This window comes from Esox lucius, chromosome 15, assembly GCF_011004845.1.
Source record: "Esox lucius isolate fEsoLuc1 chromosome 15, fEsoLuc1.pri, whole genome shotgun sequence".
In the NCBI taxonomy this organism is placed as follows: domain Eukaryota; kingdom Metazoa; phylum Chordata; class Actinopteri; order Esociformes; family Esocidae; genus Esox; species Esox lucius.
The window spans coordinates 11,907,297-11,931,435 of NC_047583.1; the positions used below are offsets into that span (position 1 = coordinate 11,907,297).

The following is a 24,139-nucleotide window of genomic DNA, read 5'->3' on the forward strand; positions in this document are numbered from 1 at the left end:
ACAGGTTGCAGTATGATCTTTGGATTTAGATATACTGAACTAGGCTTAATATTGTTTAAAAAGGTTATAAGTTACATGTTTGACAAAAACTAAATCCCCAGCTACCTAGTTACTTATTCAACCTGATGATGTTCTATGGTTCCTCACCCTGAAGGTAGTTGATCAGCTAACAGAAACAATCGTAGGTTCCATTTGAACAAGTGAACATGCCTCTAACAATGTTGAATAAAAGGATATGTACTAATATTTACCTACATTTATATACATGTTAGAATTTATATCAATTTCTAGAACAGAACTAAAAATACATAACCTCAATCCTAAACTTAACCCCAATAACCTAATCTTTATGCATAAATGTAATTCAGGCCTAACCGTAAAGACTGGCAATTTCTGTGCATCATGAAATTGTAATTCGTTACCAGAATTACTATTATTTAATAATTTACTGCACTTTAAGGCCATAGTATTATTCAAAACATGACTGCTTTTTCCTTTTATTATATTTTTCTTGCCCTGTGTAGATTATTTGTGGTCTTTTGGGTCTACATGAACAGCTACTAGAATCAATGGAAGTCTTCATTATCCTCAATATCCTGACCTTTATGCATACATGTAACACAGGCCTAATGCCTTTACCTAACCCGCAAGGCTTAAAACTACAAGAAACCCAAATTCTAACACTAACCCCAATTGTAAGTTAGCCCTATTTATAACCCCTAAACCGAAAATCAACTACATTCATGACACATTTCTCACAGTTTATTATCCTTGGAGGATCCTCCATTGTTCCTAATTCGTCTCGAAAACGAAAACACCCAGACAAACACAATTTGCACATGTCAGTATGTTACAGATGTTACTGTAGTCACAAGCAAATGTATTTGGTTAAACCTGCTGGGGTAGATAAGCATATTTCTAATCATGGACAGCACATGTTCTATTTCAAAACTATATGATGTGTATTAATAATAATGATTATGAGCAGAATGTCATAAGTAATTCCTGCTGTCATGTTTTGTAAAGCCCATGGGCTAACGCTCTCCGCACTTTGAGCAGAAGCGCATGAAGCCATCCACCATCATTCCTCCATGAAGACTCCCTCTGAATCCCTGCCCACATTTTTTGTTTGCTCTAAGAGATGACATCACGCCTTTAAATAAACCCGTAGCCCTTTCTTCCCTCTCGTCCTCCTCTCTTCATCATCCTACTTACAGCGGCTCACTTACAGAGATCAGAAATTGAGTTGTGAAAGGTTTCCAACGATGGTTCTGTAGCTGTTCTCCTACATCGACGAAAGTGTCTCAGTTGTGTGCACGAGCTGCACCAATTTGCACATTGCGATCTTTTGTGCTCGACTTTCTCCTCCCAGCACTCTTGTGTGAAAACAGCGAGTGTCCAGCTGGTCACCAGCCTAGGAAAAGCGGTTACAGGAAAACAAGAAGAAAGGGGGTGGCGAACATAGCAGTTTGTTGGGAAACGTCAAGAACACGTACTTCGTTTGGAAAAGTTGAAAGCGTAGTCCACAATGTCTCTGTCTGTGCCGCAGAATGGAATCAAGGCGGATAACGAGCCCGTTATCGAGCTCTTTGTGAAGGTACGTTCCAGAATAGGTTATCCAGCAGGCTCTTTTGGAAGTCGCATTTGAGAAGTTTATTTATTTTGTTCTTGAACACATTTTTTCTGAATAAAAAGTTTATAGCATTCATTAGAACTACATTCATACATTTATTCGATAGTTGATGTTTTTTGTGGGATTATCAGTAGGAAAATTATATTAAAAAAATATATTGGAGTGCATAGTACCGTTCAAAAGTGGGCTGTCCTTATTGATGTAGCCTACCATTTGGTCTTAGTTATATTGCTGCCATTTGCTTGAAAAAGCTGTTATTTGGAATAACGGTGGAAAACACGGTGATCAATTTAAACAAACGTTTTAGGATTTGTAGTCATTTCTGTAGGTTAGTATTTGAGACCCTCCCAAAGTGTGGCCATGTGGGTTTTATGTGTCAGACGTGTAGGGCGGATACCGCGACCCAACATCAGTTGGAGACTGAGAGGGAAAAAAAGCATCCCTCTTTCCAAGTGTGCCTCCATTTCATAGCCTTTCTAAAAAGGTATTGTGAATATATAAGTCTCTCAATAGCTCTTTAACCAGTGCCTCCACTCAATCGATTGGCTAACTATAAACTACATTGCCAATTCGTGTGGTCTCGCTGGTCTAAACAATGAAGTGGTCCTAGGTTGAAGTAACTACAAGAATCTGTTTGGGTCAATTGCATATCTGGGTCCTTTGGAATCGGCTGGTATTTGACAATTTAAAGTTTTACTGTCATTACCAATTAGAGTTCTATGTGGATTAGCTCCTGCTTCGGCTGGATGGTCGTGATGCAAAAGACTCCAATGAAACAGTTTCATAAACATGACATTTACCCTCAAGTTTGTAAGAAATCAGTGAGTCAATAATTAAAACATTTTACACCAAAATAAGGATAGCCTTCTTCACCCCTCTTTATTGACATGCATTAGGGATAAAATAATAGGCCTACATCTTGTTGTTCTTTCAGTGAGGGAGCTATAGCTTGGCTCTTTGAACATTAATTTAAATCATTCAATTTAATAGCAAATGTTACATGCGCTTGAATAGCACATACACTAATTACTTGGGATTTGACTGAAATGTTTTATTGACTCAACCCAGACAATCCTGCTGGTGACCAGGATAATTTTTTTCTTTTCTTCTGCCTGTTTGGCAGAGCGGGAAAAGAGTGAGAGGGAAAACAGTGGGAGGGGGTGGGACCCAGGGAAAGGGGGCGGTGGCTTTTTCGGGGCCTGATTTCAATTAGGGTTAAACTTCAGAGCCCTCCAGCCTGCGAACCTCCTTCATTAGTGATATAAACGTACTCCCCTGCTGGCAGTATTTTACTGGTGATTATTATCATCGCTGGCTAGGATTCTGAGTGGGATCTATGTGCCTGTGGCTCCAGGGCTGAACATCCTCAGTCAGGCTCATGATCTGTCAGATGACTTGTTAACTGTTTGCAATGACCGCAGTTCCCGTGGACACACGAACCCGCAGTCCGTCCTCTTCATTAGCCTGTGTGAGAAAGGGAGCCTAGTCTCGCAATCTTTACCTTTGCCACAGTATAATAGTTATTTGTGTAACCCTGGCTTGGGTTCAGTAGACCGTCTGTCCGTCCGACTTTGTTGTCAACCGCTGACCGAGGTGATCCTCAACAGGAGTTCTGTCGAGGGAGAAAGGGTGTTTCACGTTCATACTGCTGGCCTGTTTGCCCTTGGCTACTGGCTTCTCTACAGGACAGAGAACAGGAAGATGTCAGCGACAGCCAACTTGCTAGCCCTTGACGTTGTTGCCTAATCCCTGGTGATTCTAAACACACAGTCACTTTCCCACTCTCTGTGTCATTATGTGCCCTTCTTTGTGACGCTTGTGTACACATGATTATGTGTGTGTGTGTTGTGTCTATGTGTGCGCACAAAGCGAGGGTTTGGATTGCGAGAGGACGAACGAGCTCTACCCCAACATCCTATCCATTCCTCCTTGGTGGATGCTGACGCGTAACGCGTTCATTATTAATGCTGCAGGTGTCCGTCATTGTTCCCGCTCCGCTGCTTTAAACATAGGGCTGGCGTGAGACAATGCGGCAGGCGTGGACGTTGCCACGGGCCCCACACACAGTGGCCCCTGGCCTTGGCTGATAAGGCTGTGTGCGCCGCTCTCAGCGTTGAGCGGCGTGTTGGTCCCCATCCCAACCGTTATCCAGCCGGCATCAGAGGTGAGAAGACCAGATGAGACTTTAGCGTCATTGAAACTAGCTGACACGCCTAGATTGTGAGGCGGGATGGGAGTTTATTGCCTGCTTTAAATCCACCCACTCTGTTTACTGTTGGCCTTGTGAGGTCTCTATGGAAACAGTTTGTATTGTCGCAGTGGGTTTGGGCGTCTTTTATTGATGTGGAAGTGCAGAGTTAACCTGACGTCAAAATAACCCTTGATCCCATCTGCAGTCAGCCGATGAATTGTAGGCGATCCCATTAAAGGACCTGGCATGTTGTGGACTGCGAATTCTAAGTGACAGTGTTGGTCTCCGTTGACTCCTGAATGCTGCAAGTCAAATTGTTAATCAGTAATGTTTGCAATCTTGTTAGGCCTAGCTATTAGGCAGTTGGATTGCAAACTGTAACCGGGTGAATTGCAAGTTGTTGTTCAGATTGATAATCTGTCTGTGAGTGTTCAGATTGATAATCTGTCTGTGAAGCCCCCATGGTGTCACATAACCATAACCCCACCACAACGGGAGCCCTGGGGTTTCCATTCACACTCATTCCACTAGATCCCTCCTGATTGCTGACTAGCTGCGATGTGGAAGACGAGCCTGACTTCCTGTCTCACTGATTTCCGTATTAGCCGATTTAAATTTAAACTGACAAACCTTCTGGGGTAGAAGTAGTATAGACAGATGTGCGTTTTCTTTGAACGCTTTTACACCTAGGTTAAGCTTCCGTTGCGTCTTGGCTGAATGCTATGTGATCATTATGGAGGCCCTGTTAGAAGAATTCACTGTTCATCCTGTGCTCTAATCACTTTGGTTAGGCCCTCCAGCACCAAAAGGGAAGTGCGGGCCCATTTTCTTGATGACCCATATTATCTGGAGGTTCAGGGAATTGCTCAGGAACACTCAAGGGCAATGCCACAGAATCACCTATATATGTATCCTTTTTAGTATGCTTTCTTTGGCACCAAGTGTGCCATGTTTATATCATGTTTAGTTTATGGTACACTTCCACAATGTGAGCATGAAGTGATCCACTCTCACGTCCCTGGTTGGTAGGAGGTTTGTCTGTTTATAACGGGGAGAGTTACATGGAAAACATGGAGACTAAGCCCAGTAAAGTGCCGATGACCTGTTTTTTTTGAAGAACCCTCCTGGGGATGTCCTTCCAGGATAACATCCTAAAGGTGAACACACTGCTCACTCCATCTGGGGCCCGAGAAATGTTACAGTGCATGTTTTAAAGTAAATGGCCAAAGGAATTCTCTTTACAGACGTTTCTCATTTTGAAATAACGGTTGTCCTATCCTCGTATTTGTTGCCGAGTCATAAATTGGAGAAACATACAAACTTTGGGAGTAAAGGAAGTAGGTTGGAAAGGGATAGCTTCTTCAGGAGACCAGTTATCATAAGAGGAAGGACATCTCTCTTGCGTTTCGACGTCTGCATTTCATTTGATACCGATGAAAATGTGTAATGTAGGGTGGTGGGAAGGCGTCACCAGCAGGGTTCTTCTGGGGTCATCGTGTTTTACCTAGAAACTCCCTCAGGCGGCCGGGGTAGGGGTGCGCGCCAGAGTTCATTCGCATTGATATACCTTAACAATATAAAAATGTTCAAACAAGCCGTTTATGTTCTGGTTACTTTTTCATGTCCTGGTCCTAATTTTCCTTTGCTCGATCACGAGATTCTGTTGTAGCTGTATAAAAATTAAGTGAGTGTACCATAAATAATCTAAAAATCTTTGGCCTTGCGTACAGGGAGTTTAACTTGTCATGAGTATATACACTCGTTTTTATTTGCCCTTTAACCTGTTTTTTGCATATTTACTTGAAGATATTCTCTCCTGGGTAACTAAAGTAATTAATGGGTGGCAGATTTTTATAGTAAAATCAATGTAGTAGTTTGTGTATTGTATTGCTGCAGTCAGAATCATGAGTAAGGGGACAAAGATTAATGGTCTGTTGCCATAGCTGTGAGTGCTATAGTTCTGTACTATGGACTTGCTCTCTGCAGAATCTGGGATCAACATCCTTCATTATTCAAACTGTTTGGCCACATGGAAACAGCGATGTACCACAACATTGAATGAGCAGGGTTTCTTCTGACATCGTGGCGGTGTAATAATGCCATCCTGTTTAGACAAATGACGGTGCCTGCTGGGAGGAAGTTGCTGTTTAATCCTGGTTCCATTGAGTCCCTCGTCAAATTAGCGGGTTTTCCTGTGGAGCCTCAACACTTACTTCCCATTCCGGGGGTCGGGATGGATAGGGAGTGAGAAACCCGAGGAGAGAGGTGGAACGCATGGGAGGGTTTTAGGATGTGTTGCAACCGGGCAGGCAACCATTTACAGATCACATTTGTGTTGTTATTGGCGTCTTTATATTATTCGATGTGAAAGAAGCTGCGGGCTGGATTCAAACCCACGCTGCAGCCGTGCATCTGAACCGGAGGCAGCCGTTTAGATTGCAGAACCGCTCCAAGACCCCCGATCGGATAGACAATCAGATGTGAGCCAGTTACAGACTGGCGGTTGTCTTCGGACGTTGCCTTTGGCTCTTTCTCAGACATCGTTGCGTCCCCGGTCCCTGCTGCATATGTTCGTCACGCTGCCTGGTGAGCTAACGGAGAGGACGGAGTGGTCACAGGACTGACCTGGCCCGTCGTTCACTCGCTCGTCGCTCAACATCACGTTGTCTCCTTCTGCCGTTTAAAACGGAGTGTTTGGCTCTTCGTGTCATTGGGTGACCTGATCCAGTCCATAGATCTGTGGTATGAATATTGTGCTGTATTAGATTAGATTCAGACGTTGTCGTCATTGAACCGTACAGTGCAACGAAACATAATCCAAACCTGCATGGTGACGGTCGTTCTGTTGCTTGGTGGATTGGTTACTGCCTTGGCATTGCTACCGCAAACATTAGCTCATGAGCTTTGGGAGTTCTTTGTTTGTGACAAACCCTGGAATAGAAAGAGGTGGTTTGTTTTGGCCATCTGATGGTTGGTCCTTGTGTTTTGTTTGTGTGGCCATGGAACAGGCTTTGCCGCTGTTTAAACAGTCAAACACAATTCGGACCAAGGGGGTGGTTCTTTAAAGAGTCTCCGGTATTTAGTGTTGACGTTGCCTCTGTCAGATGCATATAGGCTGTGTGATTTGAGTGAGGGGGACTGCTGGTGAGGAGTCGTGCGTGTTTGTGTGTCAGTCGTGTGTCTGGGTTCTGTTCTTAAGAGGTGGACAGTCGCTGTGCCTCAATACTTGTGTTCGGGCTTGGGCTGTGTTGGTGCTGGAAGAAACAGTTTAAACACCTGTCACTGGGAGATGAGCCAGAACGGTCTAGCCTTTATTTCTCCTGCACATCCAGGTTTTTTCTCCCTGTCTTGGTCTTTTGCTTCTCCCTAAACTTGAGTCACATTTCCCTCCCTGACTTTCAGTTCTATTTTTGTGTTATTAACCTGCAGAGAGGATTGGTCATATTATTGAGGACTCAGACTTCTTCCTCTCCACCCTTTGGTCAGTGTCCCAATAAGATTTTCTCGTGGCAAGTCTTTCCTCCGCCTCCTTTGGTGGGCGTCTCGGACTGGGAGTCATGGGATTCCTCTCCATGACATCTGTGAGTCACTTCAGGCTGTGACTCATTTCCTAACCCGTAGGCTCGGACAACACAGTCATCGTTCTGACCACAGACTCCACAGCCCAGCTCTAACTCCGTTCACCCTGGCCTATTCCAAGGAAGCCCAGTCAGTCCCACCCTGTCCAGCCCTTTCGGGGCCTAGCCAGACTCAGCTGCTGTGCCCCCCCCCCCCCCCCATCACAGCCCAGTCTGCAGGCTTGTCAAGCGTGGCGGAGAGGAGGAGAGGTGTGACGTTTCTGCTGCCTTTCCCAGAGAACATTCCTCCGGTATTGCGTGTCGGGGGAGGGGGGCGGCAAAGGGCTTTTTGGCCCGACTCACCAGCTCCTTATTCGGTGAAAGTGTGGTCTGAGCTCGAGCCCACCCAATTTAGAATGTTAAGTGTGAGAGGAGAAGTGGAAGGACATGGCTGTCATGTTACCAAAATTAGACCTGGTGTAGACAGGGCAGAACTCTACTCAGGAAAAACCAATACAGGCGCTACCGGTCCCGGGCTTTGACCCCTCTTGAGCTCTTGAAAATGTAAGGTAGAATATAATATTACAAAGGCACTGATGAAAACGGCCCGACTGATAATTTATACGATCCCTGAAGTGTGTTAGTGAAGCTTAGATGGTGAGATGTAGTGGGATGTATTATGATTTTATTGCAGTGATGTTCCTGGCCATGAAATGTTAATGCGCTAAAGAAGTCACTTTTTGAAAGTGCCAGTAAATATATATATATTTTTTTAAGCAAATCAGCTGAGACCGCTGTACAACCAAACCCTACGTGGCTGAAGATGGTCATTACAACATTAGATCCATTATCAGACGGTGTGAAGGAGAGAAGTGAGGTCATGGCCTATGACCTAACCACTGGTGTGTGTCCTGTAGTTTGGGAATGGGGGGGGGGACAGTGCTCCCATTGTGCTCCAGTATGTCACCGTGAACATTCACTGACTTCAGCATCAGTCATCTTCTCCTCCGGGATGGGGGAGGGGGGGCGTACTTGCCAGTTCCCTACGACAATGCAACAACAACAGTGAAGATCTAGTAAATAAGAAAATGATTACTGACGCAGTGCTCCAGGAGGATATTAATCTCAGTGCAGTGGGTAAACGCAGTGAAGTGCCGGTTCAGTGTGCTGTTTGACGTGTGTCAGCTTGGGGATGTTTTTGTAGTAGTAATGGTAACAGAGTCTGGGCATTAAAGAATAGTTAAAAGGAATCTGGTAGCAGATGTGTGTGTGTGTGTTTGGTCCGTTGTTCTAGTGTTGATCAGTCCGATGGCTGTGGTCCATTGTTGGCTGTGGTCTGTTGTTCTCGTTCATCAATCCAATAGAAGCTCTGTGTCTTGCCAGTAGAAGCTCTGTGTCTCTTAGTCTGGGATCTCGTGACACTAAGTGGATGGATAGCAGGTGTCTGGGGTGTGGGGTCCTTGAAAATGCTCCAGGCCTGCTTCAGAAAGATGGACCCAGACTGGCATGTTGAAGTTTCTCAGTGGCCTTCGGACAGAGCCACTGGGACGCCATATGGACAACAGTGGTTGGTGTAGTTGTCTGTCCACGACTGTGTAAACCTTAAGGAGCTTGAACTCTCAGACTTTTACTACTGATGATGTGGGTCGGGGCGTATTCCCTCCTCCTTTCCTGATGTCGACGGTTATCATCTTTCTTTTGCTGACATTGAGGGAGGGTGTATACTTGTTAGGGATTATCCCGACTCCTAGCTCCTAATTACACAGAAAGGAAGGTGATTTAATAGTGCTTGGGTAAATCATGTAGTAACTGATGCTTGTTAAGAACCCAATGATCAAACTTCAGAGTTTCAAAGATGGGAGAACATACCAGAAGGACAGCCATCTCTGTAGTACTATCAGTCCGGCCTTTATGGTAGAGTGGGTAGACTCCTGAGTAAAAGGCTTATGACATGCTACCTGGAGGACTCATGGAGAAAAAGATACTCTGGTGTGATGACACCAAAATCAAACGATTAGACATGAATGCCAAAGTCTACGAAAGCAAGTGTTATATCCAGTGGCACTTTCCAAAGACACTGTAAATGTCAAAACATAATCACTGATCTTATGACTCTATTCGATGCTAGTGTAAAGTAACGCATTATCTTTCTTCAGAGTCTTTTTTTATTTTTTGATGATGTTGTCTGAACCATCCTGTGCTTTTCCTCCTGGTTTCAGTTGGGTGATCCCTGCTAGAAGCTCTGTAATAAGCACTGTTGAACTGAATGGTTCTTGGATATCCGCAGCTCATAGCAATGAATACATTGTTTACAGACAACCATCTTGGGGGCTGTGAGGGCTCGTGATCACTGAATAGTCATTTAGCAGATGCTTTCATCCAGAGCTTGCAGACAATCAAGGTTGTCTTGCTATATTGCTCAATGAAACTGTTTTGACCAAAAAAATCTATTTTGTCAGTGGAAGCTGATGAAACCAGGTTGAACTGGGCTGTGATTCAGATTTTTTAGGTTTTTTTCCCTGATCAATGAAACATTTGATGCTGCTACAGTTTTCTGTTTGCAAAAGTAGAATATTAGTGCGGTGTATGCTTTTAAAACCTCACCCTTTGCCAAAGTGTTAAATATTGCTTAAAACATTAGCTAGCATTGAATGTTCACAGCAGGGAATCAAAAAATTGTGCATATTGGACACAGCAATATGTTTTTGTCCTACTTGTCAGTAAGAAGGAGCTATTGTATGTGACCCCTCAGTCCATTGGGTATTTCTATAGATGTGGATGTCCAGTTTAAGTCTCAAGCTCCCCTGACTTTTATAACCATTTATAACAAGTTAATTGCAGTTAGCTCTTTCACTCCCCAAATTGTTCATGCAATGTTGGTCCTTTAAATTTGTCAGTCCGTATAATCATGATGAAATCCTGTTATCTCGTTTTTGAAAGGGTCAAAGGTATAAAATAACCACACATTTTATTATATTTCAGTCATACAAACCCGATTCCAAAAAAGTTGGGACACTGTACAAATTGTGAGTAAAAAAGGAATGGAATAATTTACAAATCACATAAATGTATATTTAATTCACAATAGAATATAGTGAAAGTGAGACATTTTGTAATGTCATGCCAAATAGTGGCTCATTTTGTATTTCATGAGAGCTACATATTCCAAAAAAGTTGGGACAGGTAGCAATAAGAGGCCGGAAAAGTTAAATGTACAGATAAGGAACAGCTGGAGGACCATTTTGCAACTTATTATGTCAATTAGCAACATGATTGGGTATAAAAAGAGCCTCTCAGAGTGGCAGTGTCTCTCAGAAATCAAGATGGGCAGAGGAACACCAATTCTCCAAATGCTGCGGTGAAAAATAGTGGAGCAATATCAGAAAGGAGTTTCTCGGAGAAAAATTGCAAAGAGTTTGAAGTTATCATCATCTACAGTGCATAATATCATCCAAAGATTCAGAGAATCTGGAACAATCTCTGTGCGTAAGGGTCAAGGCTGGAAAACCATACCGATCTTTGGGCCCTCAGACGGCACTGCATCACATACAGGAATGGTACTGTAATGGAAATCACAACATGGGCTCAGGAATACTTCCAGAAAACATTGTCGGTGAACACAATCCACCGTGCCATTCGCCGTTGCCGGCTAAAACTCTATAGGTCAAAAAAGAAGCCGTATCTAAACAGGATCCAGAAGTGCAGGCGTTTTTCTCTGGGCCAAGGTTCATTAAAAATGGACATGGCAAAGTGGAAATGTGTTCTGTGGTCAGATGAATCAAAATTTGAAGTTCATTTTGGAAAACTGGAGCGCCATGTCATCCGGACTAACCCAAGTTGTTATCAGCGCTCAGTTCAGAAGCCTGTATCTCTGATGGTATGGGGTTGCATGAGTGCGTGTGGCATGGGCAGCCTACACATCTGGAAAGGCACCATCAATGCTGACAGTTATATCCAAGTTCTAGAACAACATATGCTCCCATCCAGACATCGTCTCTTTCAGGGAAGACCTTGCATTTTCCAACATGACAATGCCAGACCACATACTGCATCAATTACAATGTCATGGCTGCATAGAAGAAGGATCCGGGTACTGAAATGGCCAGCCTGCAGTCCAGATCTTTCACCCATAGAAAACATTTGGCGCATCAAAAAGAGGAAGGTGTGACAAAGAAGACCTAAGACAGTGGAGCCACTAGAAGCTTGTATTAGACAAGTATGGGACAACATTCCTATTCATAAACTTGAGCAACTTGTCTCCTCAGTCCCCAGACGTTTGCAGTCTGTTATAAAAAGAGGGGATGCCACACAGTGGTAAACATGGCCTTGTCCCAACTTTTTTGAGATGTGTTGCTGCCATGCCATGATTTAAAATCAACTTATTTTCCCCTTAAAGTGATACATTTTCTCAGTTTAAACATTTGATATGTCATCTATGTTGTATTCTGAATAAAATATTGAAAATTGAAACTTCCACATCATTGAATTCTGTTTTTATTCACAATTGTACAGTGTCCCAACTTTTGGAATCGGGTTTGTAGTAATAGAATTAAAGCTTCTGTATATTTTGTGAAAAAGGAAAAACCAAAACCGATTACCATTTTGACAGTTTTGCTTTAGACCGTTGCTTTAGAATTTTTGTGAATATTTTACAGGCTAATACAGTGGATATGCACTGCTAACGGGATCCTTCTCACTTAAACAAAGTACCTTCCTTGGTGGGACTAACTGGACATTTCTGGAATAGTTTCTGCCCCCTTCCTTTACTAAGGGGCCCAGTATGGGGTGAGAGAGGGGAGGTTCTAGAGGGAGGAGAAGAGCGCCAAGCAGCCTGCTGCTTCTGAAGCTCATAAAGCTGTAAAGGGTTTGGCCTGCTTTCTTTCACCCTAGACCACACTATTTTATTTACATACATTTTCCAACTCGATCGATGCTAATTCCATCGGTTTGTTCTTGTATTTCGCCCTTCTTGCCTTGGACGGTCCGTAGCGGGGGTCTACTGGTCTCTGCGGCTCTGAGATGTGTGTCAGACAGAGGGCTGTTCCTGTGGAGGGCCGCCATGTTCTGACTGACAGAGAGAGAATATTTCCACAGCTGCTACAATGTGCCTGGAGATCTCTGGGCATGGGCTCTGTATCCTGAAGGGAGGGAGAAGGAGCTCACTGACTAATTTGCACGCTGAATTTGTCTTCTATGAATCATTTTATTCTTGGAAATGCCATTCACAAGGTTACCTAGGTGCGACTATGAACAGGACTTCACTATTGGCAGAATGTCATTTGAGTCCTCCATCGTCATGGGAATTATGGCCGTGTCTTAGTCATTCATACCTCTAACACATAGTAACCAACAACAATACAATCTCTCTGGACAAAAGGTGTCTTCAACAGGTCTTTACGGAGCTAACAGGATCCAAAGTAATACGTCTTGACGGCAAAAGTTCCATACACCGACAGACATCGAATCATAAGGAGGGGGTGCTAAACAAAGACTGATCTAATCCTACCTTTTCACTTGTTGAATTGAACTCAAACAACACAGAACAGCAGCTCTAGCACAGTGAGCAGCTGGCAGATCAAACAGAGAGAACACATTGATACACACCAGAGTGAGCCAGCCAGGGAGAGAAACAGCAGACTGGCTGTACACACCAGCGGGGTGTTACTGGCTGGATACACTGCCTGGAACGTTCTGGAAACAAAGTCCCCTATTCATTCACGCTATCACAGAGGCTGTGCCTCTGTAAAAAAAGTACAAAAGTACAGCAGAAAAAAAATTATATTTAAAAAATATTTGTTCATGTATTATTTTGTAATTGTTTATTGTTGTATTTCTAGTGGTCAAGGGGGCTGTTTGCTCAACAGAAACCAATTCTGTCAAGTCTGTCAATCCATAACTCTGAAGGCGGTGATATGCTATTTTAATTTGTGTTAGTCTGTCTGATGTTAGAATGGGCCTGAATTTCGGGGGGATTTCCACAAGATCACTGGTCAGAGGAAGGAAGACTGAATGAGAAAGTTCAAGAAATGGTTAGGCTGTTGGGGCGAAGGGTACAGTAGACCAAGCTACACTAATGGTGAGATAAGGTACATTCCTTTACTCTACTTCAGTGACCTTCGGTCTTTGCCCTCATTGTTAAATAGTGGGTATTCTTAAAAAAATAACTGGCTCTGAGAATGGCATTCCTCTATGTGCTCTTTGTCTCTACAGGACACTCTTTAAGAAGTTGTTGAAATCTGGAAGATTTTGAAATCAGGGCTGAGACTATGCCTGAGTTGATAATCTTTAAATAGGAAGATGAGGAACTGGGACAATGGGGTTAATGTCAGAAAATACATTGTACAGTAATTAGCAGTGACAGTTGCAGAACAATGGGTGGCTATCAATGCCAGAAATGTCACCATGAGAAATGCCAGATAATAAAGCACCAACACAGAATGAGCTAGCATTAAAATGGAATACACTAATTACTACTAATGGTTAGATTAAAGGTTAACAAGGCAGTTTGCTGACACAAACAAGATCTTTGTGAATGTTTAATTACATTTTCCTAATTAGTAATGACTGTAACTGTGTAACATTTTACTTTACAATGAGGTGGAACGTTTGCATTAAATGCTCCGTGTTTTTCAATTGCCCATTGTTTCTTCACCTTGTCATCTACTCTTGCTCAAAGCTGGAAACTGGCGCCTGCTTGGATTGAGGATGTCTATTGATTTGGGCCGGTTTGAGGTGGACGAGGAGGGAGTCTGTGACATGTTGTCTCTTGTTGTTCTGGTTACAATTAGTTTGACAACCCCAACAGCCTTTAGTAAGGGTCTCATGGTGAAGGTTGAGCACTGGCCAACGTTTCCTCCCTCCTCACGAAATGCGTCGGACTGTCTCTTTGGGTCTGATAAAACGAGAAGCTGTTGGCCTCCCTCTCAGAGCCCCTCTCAGTCACTTCAGGAGGCTGAGTTCCACTTGGCTGCCTGGCAGGGCGGATGAATGGAGGCGGCTGTGGCAGTGTGCTAAAGCGTTTTGAGACGGAGGTCAGACAGTCTCTAATCTGTGTGAAAGAATCATTGTCGGCTCAAAGTGGGCCTGTGTCGGGTCAGTGCGGTAAAACCCAGAAGGTTTCACTCTTGGGTGCAGCGCGGAGCTGTTTGTCGGCGTTCTGAGCCCTTTCGCTGTTTAAGGATATACCTTGACTTGACTGTGATGGGTTTACAAGATCCTATTTAGATCTGTCAGACATTTTGTATTCTCTGCCCGTCATCCTTGCGGCCACTGTGCATTTTGTTGCTTTCTGTGATGGGTTCCTGTCAAATAAATGTCATGTGAATGTCGTCCATAATCTTTTAAGTCATGCTAATACAATGTTGTCTAATCTAACCTCCCCTAACCTTTTCTCTCAGGCAGGAAGTGATGGTGAGAGCATCGGAAACTGCCCGTTCTCTCAGAGGCTGTTCATGATCCTGTGGCTGAAGGGAGTGGTCTTCAATGTCACCACAGTGGACCTAAAGAGGTGAGGGAGACACCAGATAGCGCCATCAAATAAGCTATCTCACTCCTACGTCACACTAGCCAACCGAATCTTTTGCTTAACGTCAAACTACCTGGTTCCTTTGCTACACGTTACACTAGCTAGCCGACTCCTTCACTAAACGTCAAATGGTCTGCCTTCTTTGCTCCAATATGGATTCGCGTCTGACTTGTCTTGTGCTCTTCTGAGTAACCGTCTCCCAGAGATTTTCTGGGCTCTTCACTCAGCAGACCACCGCCTTCAAACATCCCCTCCATCCTATCGTCTTACTGGTTTTCCCATGACCTTCCCGACCCAAAGTCTGGAAAAATCTGGAAAATAAACACGCTTTTTAGTAGTCTATTTGAGGTTGTGATCACTTCCACCCTAGAATTTTTTTAACGCAGGATCTAAAATGATCAGCTTCCCTTTCTAAAGAAATGTGACCACAATTTAGCCTTGGCTAAAACTGCATGCAAACGTTATTCCCTACCAGCCATTATGTCTCTGTGGCACCTAAATACTTTCTGATTGTTTTTCCTACTCCCAAGCCAAGACTGCGGGCACTTGTCTGATCTTCATTTCCGTGGCTGAGTCAGACAGGGCAGCTTGCTCTCTGATGAAATGCTGTGCAGAGATGTGAATCAAGGCTTGGTCCTGTAGGCATTTGAAACACAGCTGGCCTCAGCCTGGTTTGGTCCTGTAGGCATCAGAAACACTGCTGGCATCAGCCTGGTTTTGTCCTGTAGGCATCAGAAACACTGCTGGCCTCAGCCTGGTTTGGGCCTGTGGGTAATCTGAAACACTGCTGGCCTCAGCCTGGTTTGGGCCTGTGGGAAATCTAGAGAAACAAAACAAGACTTGGCAGTACACCGAGCTACCTTCCTCTATCTGTAGGTGTGGAAATTTAGCTGCATGTGTTTCTGAGCATATTTACATTTGTGTAATAGGCTGTGTAATATCAGAAAAGCTTGTCGAGGTGTTGAAAAAGGCATTGGAGGATATTCGCCCACTTTGACGCTGTCTTTGTCCTGCTGCTCTGACGCCATACTGTCAGGTCTTTTTGTAAGACCAGGCAGTTTAGTTCACTTTTTTGAACTATCAGAAATTCAGAGGAATTGACCTCAACCCTGATGTGACCTTGTTATGGCATACACTTGGATATGTTTTTTTTTTTACAAATCTCAATGAATAACATGATTAAAGCATCTCCTCTTCATACAGATGTATTAATTGTTCTACCGCTTCCTCCTCCTTAGTGCTCCCATAGAGCAAAGAGGCACTTTCTGTGCCCATGCCAAAGGGTTGAGGTCACTTCCTGTTTTGGTGCCCGTGACTGCTAGGCCTGTCACGTCTCTCCTTTTAAGGGAGGTCTTAACCACTGTATCACGCTCCATGGTGACATGGTCCACCTTGCATGTAAAGGAGGCTGTGTAAAAGTCCATACTGGACCGGTTGTAATGATTTACTGGGTCAAAAGAATGTGTGCTACTTTCTCTGAGCATTTTGTCAGTTAGCTAAAGTTGGCTAAAGGCCATTTATAAAAGGTTTTCCTTTTGTTCATTTTTGGGGATGATTATGAACTCTGACTTAGGGCTTTGTGCTGTTGGCAGGTCCTTCATCACACACTCATTATGTTCTGTGTGTTCTCATCATGTCTCACCTCCCAGAGACATTAAACTCAACTATAGACACACACTCACAGCCTTGTTAAAATGGAATGGCCGTGTGTGGGGGGGTGGGGGGGGGGTTAAAAAGCAGCTGGCCGCTCAAGAGGACTAGAAAGCTCTAGAACAATCTAGCATTGAGCTGGAACAGAGCATTGTCTCCTGTCTGTTGGCCAAAGGCACCTCTACTGACCTGGGAAGGCAATAGAACTTAGCTCTTGAACGATGTTGTCTGAAGTGAAGACAGAAGTGCACTCGTCTTGGTTGGCAGGTTGGGCCCTACACGTTATGGACATTACAGAATACCAAGTGTATCACAAATAAAGGGCAATTAGATCAATGTCAATCCCACTGAATGTGGGGAACAGCCCAAGGGGTTAAAATGGTTGTGCAGCCCGTGGTAATGGTCTAGTGTGTCTGCCCACACCCCCCTCTGTGTTCTGCTCTCCCCAGGAAGCCTGCGGACCTCCAGAACCTGGCCCCAGGAACACACCCTCCCTTCATCACCTTCAATGGGGAGGTCAAGACCGATGTCAACAAGATTGAGGAGTTCCTGGAGGATGTCCTCAGCCCCCCCAAGTGAGTTGTCTGGGAGGCACCAGCCTGTCCCACCCTTCACCGGGCGCATCACACTGGCTGCGCGACAGCATACCTAGAACTCTAAACGATGTTTGTAGCGCATCTAAACTCTGTGTGTGTCTGTGTGTGTGTGTGTAGGTTCACAAAGCTCAGTGCCAGACACCCTGAGTCCAACACGGCTGGTATGGATATCTTTGCCAAGTTCTCCGCTTTCATCAAAAACTCTAAGCCAGATGCCAACGAAGGTGAGTCTTCCCTCAACAGAAACACACAAACATACTCAACGGTTAGCTCCATGGTCGGGTCAATGCTACTTATAAGATGGTGGATAAGGAGTTTTTATTTTTTTATTTAAGACATGCTGGTGCCTGGGAGGGAGTTGTACGGTTGCTAGGAAACAGCAGTAGCCTGAGGTGGTTGGTTGCTGGGTGACGGGGGGTGCTGACACAGGGCTTTTGTTCTCTGGGGTGGCCTCTCAGTCCCCTGGCCCATTCCGCCTCTGTTTCCCATGTCACCTGGCTGGACTCTCTGAAAAACAACCATGACAGCCTGATAAAACAAGAAATGGCCTGAGTGTGAGCTCAAAGCAACTCCTTTATCTCCTCTAGTTTAGGTTTAACAGCGTGCCACAGCTATACTTTATATGGCCCTCTCAAAACTACCTGATAACACAATCATACTGTGACCATGGAAAGACCGTTGTATAAGACTGGAGAACAACATAAAGTCATGTTTATTTATGTTTATCTATATGGATGCCATGTCATCTGGTGTTAGCTGTTTATGGCTTACAGGATAAGTTCATGTCCTCTGCTATCTTGGATGGAATGACTTCTATTGTCCACACTGCGAAAATATTGACCCATCGTGACAGTTTGCTCTGAATACGTTTTGGACCATGTCCATGCTGAAAGTCATATCTGAATGATATGATGTCCTATTTATAAGATGGCAACACTGTAAGATGTAGAACAGCATACCCAGTCACACCCAGGCTAAACACCCAGCATGTTAATCAATCCAATAAGCCACATTGAGTTCAACGCAGCTATTTAATGATGATTATTAAACCTTTGTTGGGTGCTTATAGATTATTTGTCTTGTTTCAGACTGTGTATTATGCATATGTGAACTGTAAATGTGTATAGGATTACCTTAATGTCATGAACAGGGTCCGCTATCATGATCAGTGGGTTTGGAGCAGATGGGCCTTGAGCAAAGTACTTCAACCTATAGGTTGTACGTTTGGGTTCAAACTTTTAACCTTTTTGTTAGTGGTTAAGTGTTCTTACCGCTAGGCTACCTGGTTCCAGTTGCCAGGAAGGTAGATGTATGCACCAATTCTTATTTGTTCTCAAGATAATGCCGAAAACCCAATGAGGAATACTCAGTCAAGGCAGCTTCCATTCTGCAAACTAATAAAATGCTGCCCTCTGGTGGTTGAGTACAGAACCGCCGTGGTATCCTTTTATGTCCTGGTTAAGGAAGATCGCTGAATACTCTGCGCGGTATAGGCAGCTGGTTTGTGAAAGCTGGTCAGCTGTGCTACCGGAATATGCTCAGCCTTCCCTTTCATGCTACAGGTCTGGAGCGCGGCCTGCTGAAGACCCTGCAGAAGCTGAACGATTACCTGCATTCTCCGCTGCCTGACGAGATCGACCACAACAGCATCGAGGACATCAAGGTTTCCACGCGCAAGTTTCTGGACGGCGACGACATGACACTAGCTGACTGCAACCTTCTGCCCAAGCTGCACATCGTCAAGGTGACTGTGGAGTCCAATAAGCAGGATGTTTTGTGCAGGCGTGAGCTGGGTTAGAGGTTCCCACTGTAAACACACATCACCTATGCTGATGAGGGAGCACAGCCTGAATTCTGGGATGTTCATCCTTGCAAAACATCTTTATGCAGTGTCCTTAAGGGGAGCTTTAGCTAAAATCACGAAATTCTGGGATTTCATGCGTTGGTACTAGATGGTTGGAGTTGGGACAGCTGTGAAACAAATGGGACATGTGATTTTATGTTCTGAGCTCGGCTCAGTCGCCAGTCTTTATTTTTATTGACGCACGTATTTGCTATTTTAAAGTACTATTGGTTTGGAGTCAGGACCTGTTTACTTCACCTTAAACAGTGGTGACGATTTCATGTAATGAATTGGTGGCTGACTGCCAGATATGTGGTGGACTGCCAGAAAGGAAATGCATGCTTTTGTGGGGAAGCTGTTCTATGCCCTTATTTGGAGCTTCATATGCAAGTGTTTTGGTGGAAGATGCATTGAAAGATGCGAGAAGTACTACGGCCAAGTTAGTTGTGAAACCTGGTAATCTGAAGCCATACTGTAGCAGCCAGAGCCAGTGAGTGTTTGAAAGGAGTTCTGTGGTTTGCTCCTGGTTTGTTCATGTGTAGCACACTTGGTATGAGGGTGGTGTTTTCAACCCCAGGATTGTTTTGGTTCCTCTGAGGGGCCAGTTTGAAAGTGTAGGTACTCCATAGTGTAAGGCATCCTGCTAATAGTCTGTTACATTGTTATTTTTTTTATCACCTACGCCATTGTTTTGTATGAAAAACACTGCCCATGAATGAGCATTGTAGTCAAGCTGTCAAGTTCAGTTAAATATAGACTGTTGAGCCACTACCACCTCTCTGAATTCCAATCTACTGCAGTGGCTATTCTAATGTACACAGAATAGACATGTTGCTGAATTCCAGCGTGTGGAGGTGTACATGATATCTGAGACCATCTGATCCAGCAGCACTGTTGATAATGCTTTTTAGTGGAAAAAAGCCAGCAAAAAACATTCATCTCCTAGTAACTGAAACATGAAACTACATGGTTTTTATATTAGTCACAAAACTTCTTCCGCAATTTGTGTCATCTACAATTGTTTTGGCCGGGACTCCCTGACTTCCAGAAGGGATAGACATTGGTTGATGTCTTCGTAGGGGCTGTCCTGCAGAAACTCCCTCACCTGACATTTAGTGAGAAAGCTGCAGTACTCTGCTAGGAATACGGCAGGCTTACGTAGAGTTAGGCAAAACCGCTTTTGCCTCCTGTGCCCCTCATGCTGGGAATGCCTTTCGGTGTAACCACAGTTAGATGTCTTGGTGCCTATAAGGTGGGTCAAATGTTTGATAGTCTTAATTGTGATTTCTATTCTTAATTTGTGTTTCTGTCAGTATATCTCTTTTTTTCTTCTATATTTCTGTTAGACAGGGCTCAACTGTAAAATAGACCTGTGTCTCAGCTTGATTTCCCTGTTTACAAAATACTTAGCCTTATTATATAAAATAATCACAATCATTTTAGGTGGGAATAATGTGACCTGTTTTTGCTGCTGTCTTGAGTTTTCACTACAGCGAGAGAATGACAAACTCCACCAAACTAGTTTCGATGTATGGAATCACTTGTGAATATCTGGATTTGAGAAAGCTTCCCCTTTAAGGCCAATAGCTCTTTTCCCGGGTAATAATTGTACCTCTCTTGTAGGGACCTCTTTTTGTGTTCGGGAACTAACATGCTTCACTTCCCTCTGCGTTGCCAGGTGGTGGCCAAGAAGTACAGAGGCTTTGACATCCCCAGAGACATGACGGGCATCTGGCAGTACCTGCAGAATGCCTACACCCGCGAGGAGTTCACCAACACCTGCCCCAGCGACAAAGAAATTGAAATCGCCTACCAAGATGTGGCCAAGAGGCTGGTCAAATAGGCCTGGCCTGTTTCCAACCCCCCCTCCCCCCACCCACCCCGCCGCACCCCCAACCCCCCCAGCACTGGGACAGGTCCGTTCAGACACGAAAGAGAAAACGATGGACTACCTTTCCTTCTCTCCTCATTTAAAGCAATCTGAATGCATGCCCTTTGTTCCTGTTTTCCCTTTTTATTTTTGGAAGATCTTTTTGAGTACATGAAGCAGCTCAGAAAGATCACTGAAGGTCCATTGTTTTGTCGCTTTGATTTCATGACGATGAAGCATCCGACTGGCGAGACAGTGAAGGATCTGCCAGAGTGGACACAGGCGGATGTGTGTAGGAGTTTATCAGTGTTGGTGGGTGAATGACATACAGTCCTTATAAAGTGGCCTTCTGGCTGACCCACTATTTCTTATGGGAATACGGTCACAAGCATTTGTTTTCTATTGTCTGTTAAACTGTTCAACATTGACATGCTTTTTACGCTTGCTATGAATGTGAACATTACAAGGCTGATTTAGTTTTTTTTGCTAAATGGATTGGTTTAAACAGTGTTGGAAGCTTCAGGTTTGGCTCCAGAGGAAATTAAGGCATGTTTCATTTGCAATTAGTTGCTATGCCAAGTTTGACATTGCAATGTGTTTTATTTAACTGTTGCGTTGCTTAAGTGAGTTGAAATAGCCTTTATACAGGTATGGCTACCAGTCACCTTATCTATGCTCAAATACAGTTTTCTCCATGACCTTGTATTTACACACATGTAAAATTGGTGCAACCATCCCTGACAATATGCTAGCTGAGCTCAGTCTAGGCTTTCAGACATGTACCAGGTGCTTAAATTAGATGTTTTCAGCTCAGGACCATGGAACCTGAGATTCCAGAAATATTACACCATATGTAGCAAACTAAACAACCATTAACACTTACATGGGGAAACGAGCTGTCCGTCATTGCGTTGCCCAGCATAACTGGTACATATAAACACTGACCGTCAAGGCAGTAAAGCTCAATCATATCAGAACTTTTTATCATGTTCCCCCCTCCACTGTAAAGCATGAAAAGGGAACGATTTAGCGTTTGTTGTGCTGGCAGCGGTATTAACTCTACTTCAACCACCAAAAGGGCACATTATTCTAGTCTCACTGTGGATTCAATGACTCCTGTTATGTAAACTAGTGAAGTATGGAAGCCACACACTTTCCTTGTCTGTCTTTCTCTCTTGACGTATGGAAGAACACTATATGCAGTCAAGAATCAGAAAAGGTGACCCTACAGATATTTATGAGCAAAAGGCATCGGGGAGAGAAGAAGGACAAATGTAATGAAGGACTCACTGATTTTCTTATTTCGAATGCTCTCAAAGGTAGTGAATATATTCTATAATTGTTCCAAAATGCTTTGTGGTTAAAGGAAACAAAGACATCATTATAATACAAAGTTGGTAATGGAATTGTAAATATTTGTTTTCATTATGATTTCAGTGTGTAAATTGTATGTGTTAATTGGTATCAATAAGTGGTGAAATAGGCCTTTTTTACATGCTTGGGTTTTAATACAAAAAGACATCTCTGGCCTTATTTGTTTTCTCTTGCTCAGATGGGTTTCAAATATCACTGAAATGACTATGTGGATGTCAATGGAAACAAAAGAACCAGGCTGACGCAGCTTTTTTTAACACTTGACATTATTGAAATAAACCTCTTATTGGCACTCTTGTTTGTGGTTGTCATTGCTGGGGGCTGTTCCAGAAAGCAGAACCAACAAGTCAATATTCATATTAAAATTGGCATGAAATAACTGATGACTTAAAAACCCATATTCAAGACTGGTCCATTAAGCTTTTAAAATGACTCCGACAAGACGTGTGTGTTTTAAATAAATATTTTTAGGCCCTTTTTGCTGAAAGGGCCGCGGGGAGCATTGAAACCCATGCTACTGTGGTATCCAAGTCCCCTGGAGGCAATGGCTGAGGTCGCTGGAACACCCTGGGATGGGGACAAGACATTTGCCTGCTTATCCAAGTTATGTGGTGAACTTAAGGACAGTGCTCTCTCAAACACCCCAGTGGAGTAAGGACCTGCCGGTCTATGGCAACTGGGACTGTCCTTGTGTTACGGGTCCATGATTACAGTGACCAAGATCGGTTTATCTGATGTCATTAGTTTTCGGTGCAGTGGTGAATATCCCTCCCCTGTCTTCCCCCATTACACTTCTTCATATTCAGCCTCCGGTTCGTTGTGGTCCCTAATTCTCCACTGTTCAACAGCGCAAACCAGTCATTCTTACTGGCAGATAGTTCCCAACGTTGTGCAAGCAGGATGAGGTGTGGGGTGTGCCAATGGGTGCCCTCCAGATCATTAAAGTATTACATTTCACTCCTAGACATTATCGTCTCTGGCTGAAACACATTGCTGCACTGTCTGTCCCTATAACTCTTAACAAGAGGAAATCCACCCAGACGTAAACAGATGGATGAACTGGAGATGTTTGGTGTGTGTCTTTAACCAAAACAAAGCTGCCATTCTGAGTCGGGGGTAGTTTATTTGAGATTTGGGGTAGTGTATTAGGGTAGTGTATTGGGGAGTTGGGTGTATTGTGTTAGGGTAGTGTATTGGGGAGTTGGGTGTATTGTGTTAGGATAGTGTAGTGGGGAGTTGGGTGTATTGTGTTAGGGTAGTTTATTGGGGAGTTGGGTGTATTGTGTTAGGGTAGTGTATTGGGGAGTTGAGTGTATTGTGTTAGGGTAGTGTATTGGGGAGTTGGGTGTATTGTGTTAGGGTAGTGTATTGGGGAGTTGGGTGTATTGTGTTAGGGTAGTGTAGTGGGGAGTTGGGTGTATTGTGTTAGAGTAGTTTATTGGGGAGTTGAGTGTATTGTGTTAGGGTAGTGTATTGGGGAGTTGGGTGTATTGTGTTAGGGTAGTTTATTGGGGAGTTGAGTGTATTGTGTTAGGGTAGTGTGTTGGGGAGTTGGGTGTATTGTGTTAGGGTAGTTTATTGGGGAGTTGAGTGTATTGTGTTAGGGTAGTGTATTGGGGAGTTGGGTGTATTGTGTTAGGGTAGTGTATTGGGGAGTTGGGTGTATTGTGTTAGGGTAGTGTATTGGGGAGTTGGGTGTATTGTGTTAGGGTAGTGTATTGGGGAGTTGGGTGTATTGTGTTAGGGTAGTTTATTGGGGAGTTGAGTGTATTGTGTTAGGGTAGTTTATTGGGGAGTTGAGTGTATAGTGTTAGGGTAGTTTATTGGGGAGTTGGGTGTTTTGTGTTAGGGTAGTTTATTGGGGAGTTGAGTGTATTGTGTTAATGTAGTTTATTGGGGA

The 24,139-nt window shown here is 43.8% G+C and overlaps 1 protein-coding gene across 2 annotated transcripts; it reads left to right on the forward strand.

The window, feature by feature from the left end:
* The first annotated feature begins 1,155 nt into the window (after positions 1-1,155).
* clic4 (chloride intracellular channel 4) lies at positions 1,156-22,536 on the forward strand. 2 transcript variants are annotated; one of them, XM_010879237.5, is made up of 6 exons: positions 1,156-1,597; positions 14,779-14,888; positions 17,006-17,131; positions 17,270-17,376; positions 18,715-18,896; positions 20,674-22,536. In XM_010879237.5, the coding sequence occupies exons 1-6, from the start codon at positions 1,529-1,531 to the stop codon at positions 20,836-20,838; spliced, it is 759 nt and encodes a 252-aa protein (XP_010877539.1). In that variant the 5' UTR covers positions 1,156-1,528; the 3' UTR covers positions 20,839-22,536. The 2 variants fall into 2 exon arrangements, with proteins under 2 accessions (XP_010877539.1, XP_019909570.1); XM_020054011.3 differs by lacking the exon at positions 1,156-1,597 and adding an exon at positions 13,434-13,457.
* Positions 22,537-24,139: the final 1,603 nt, after the last annotated feature.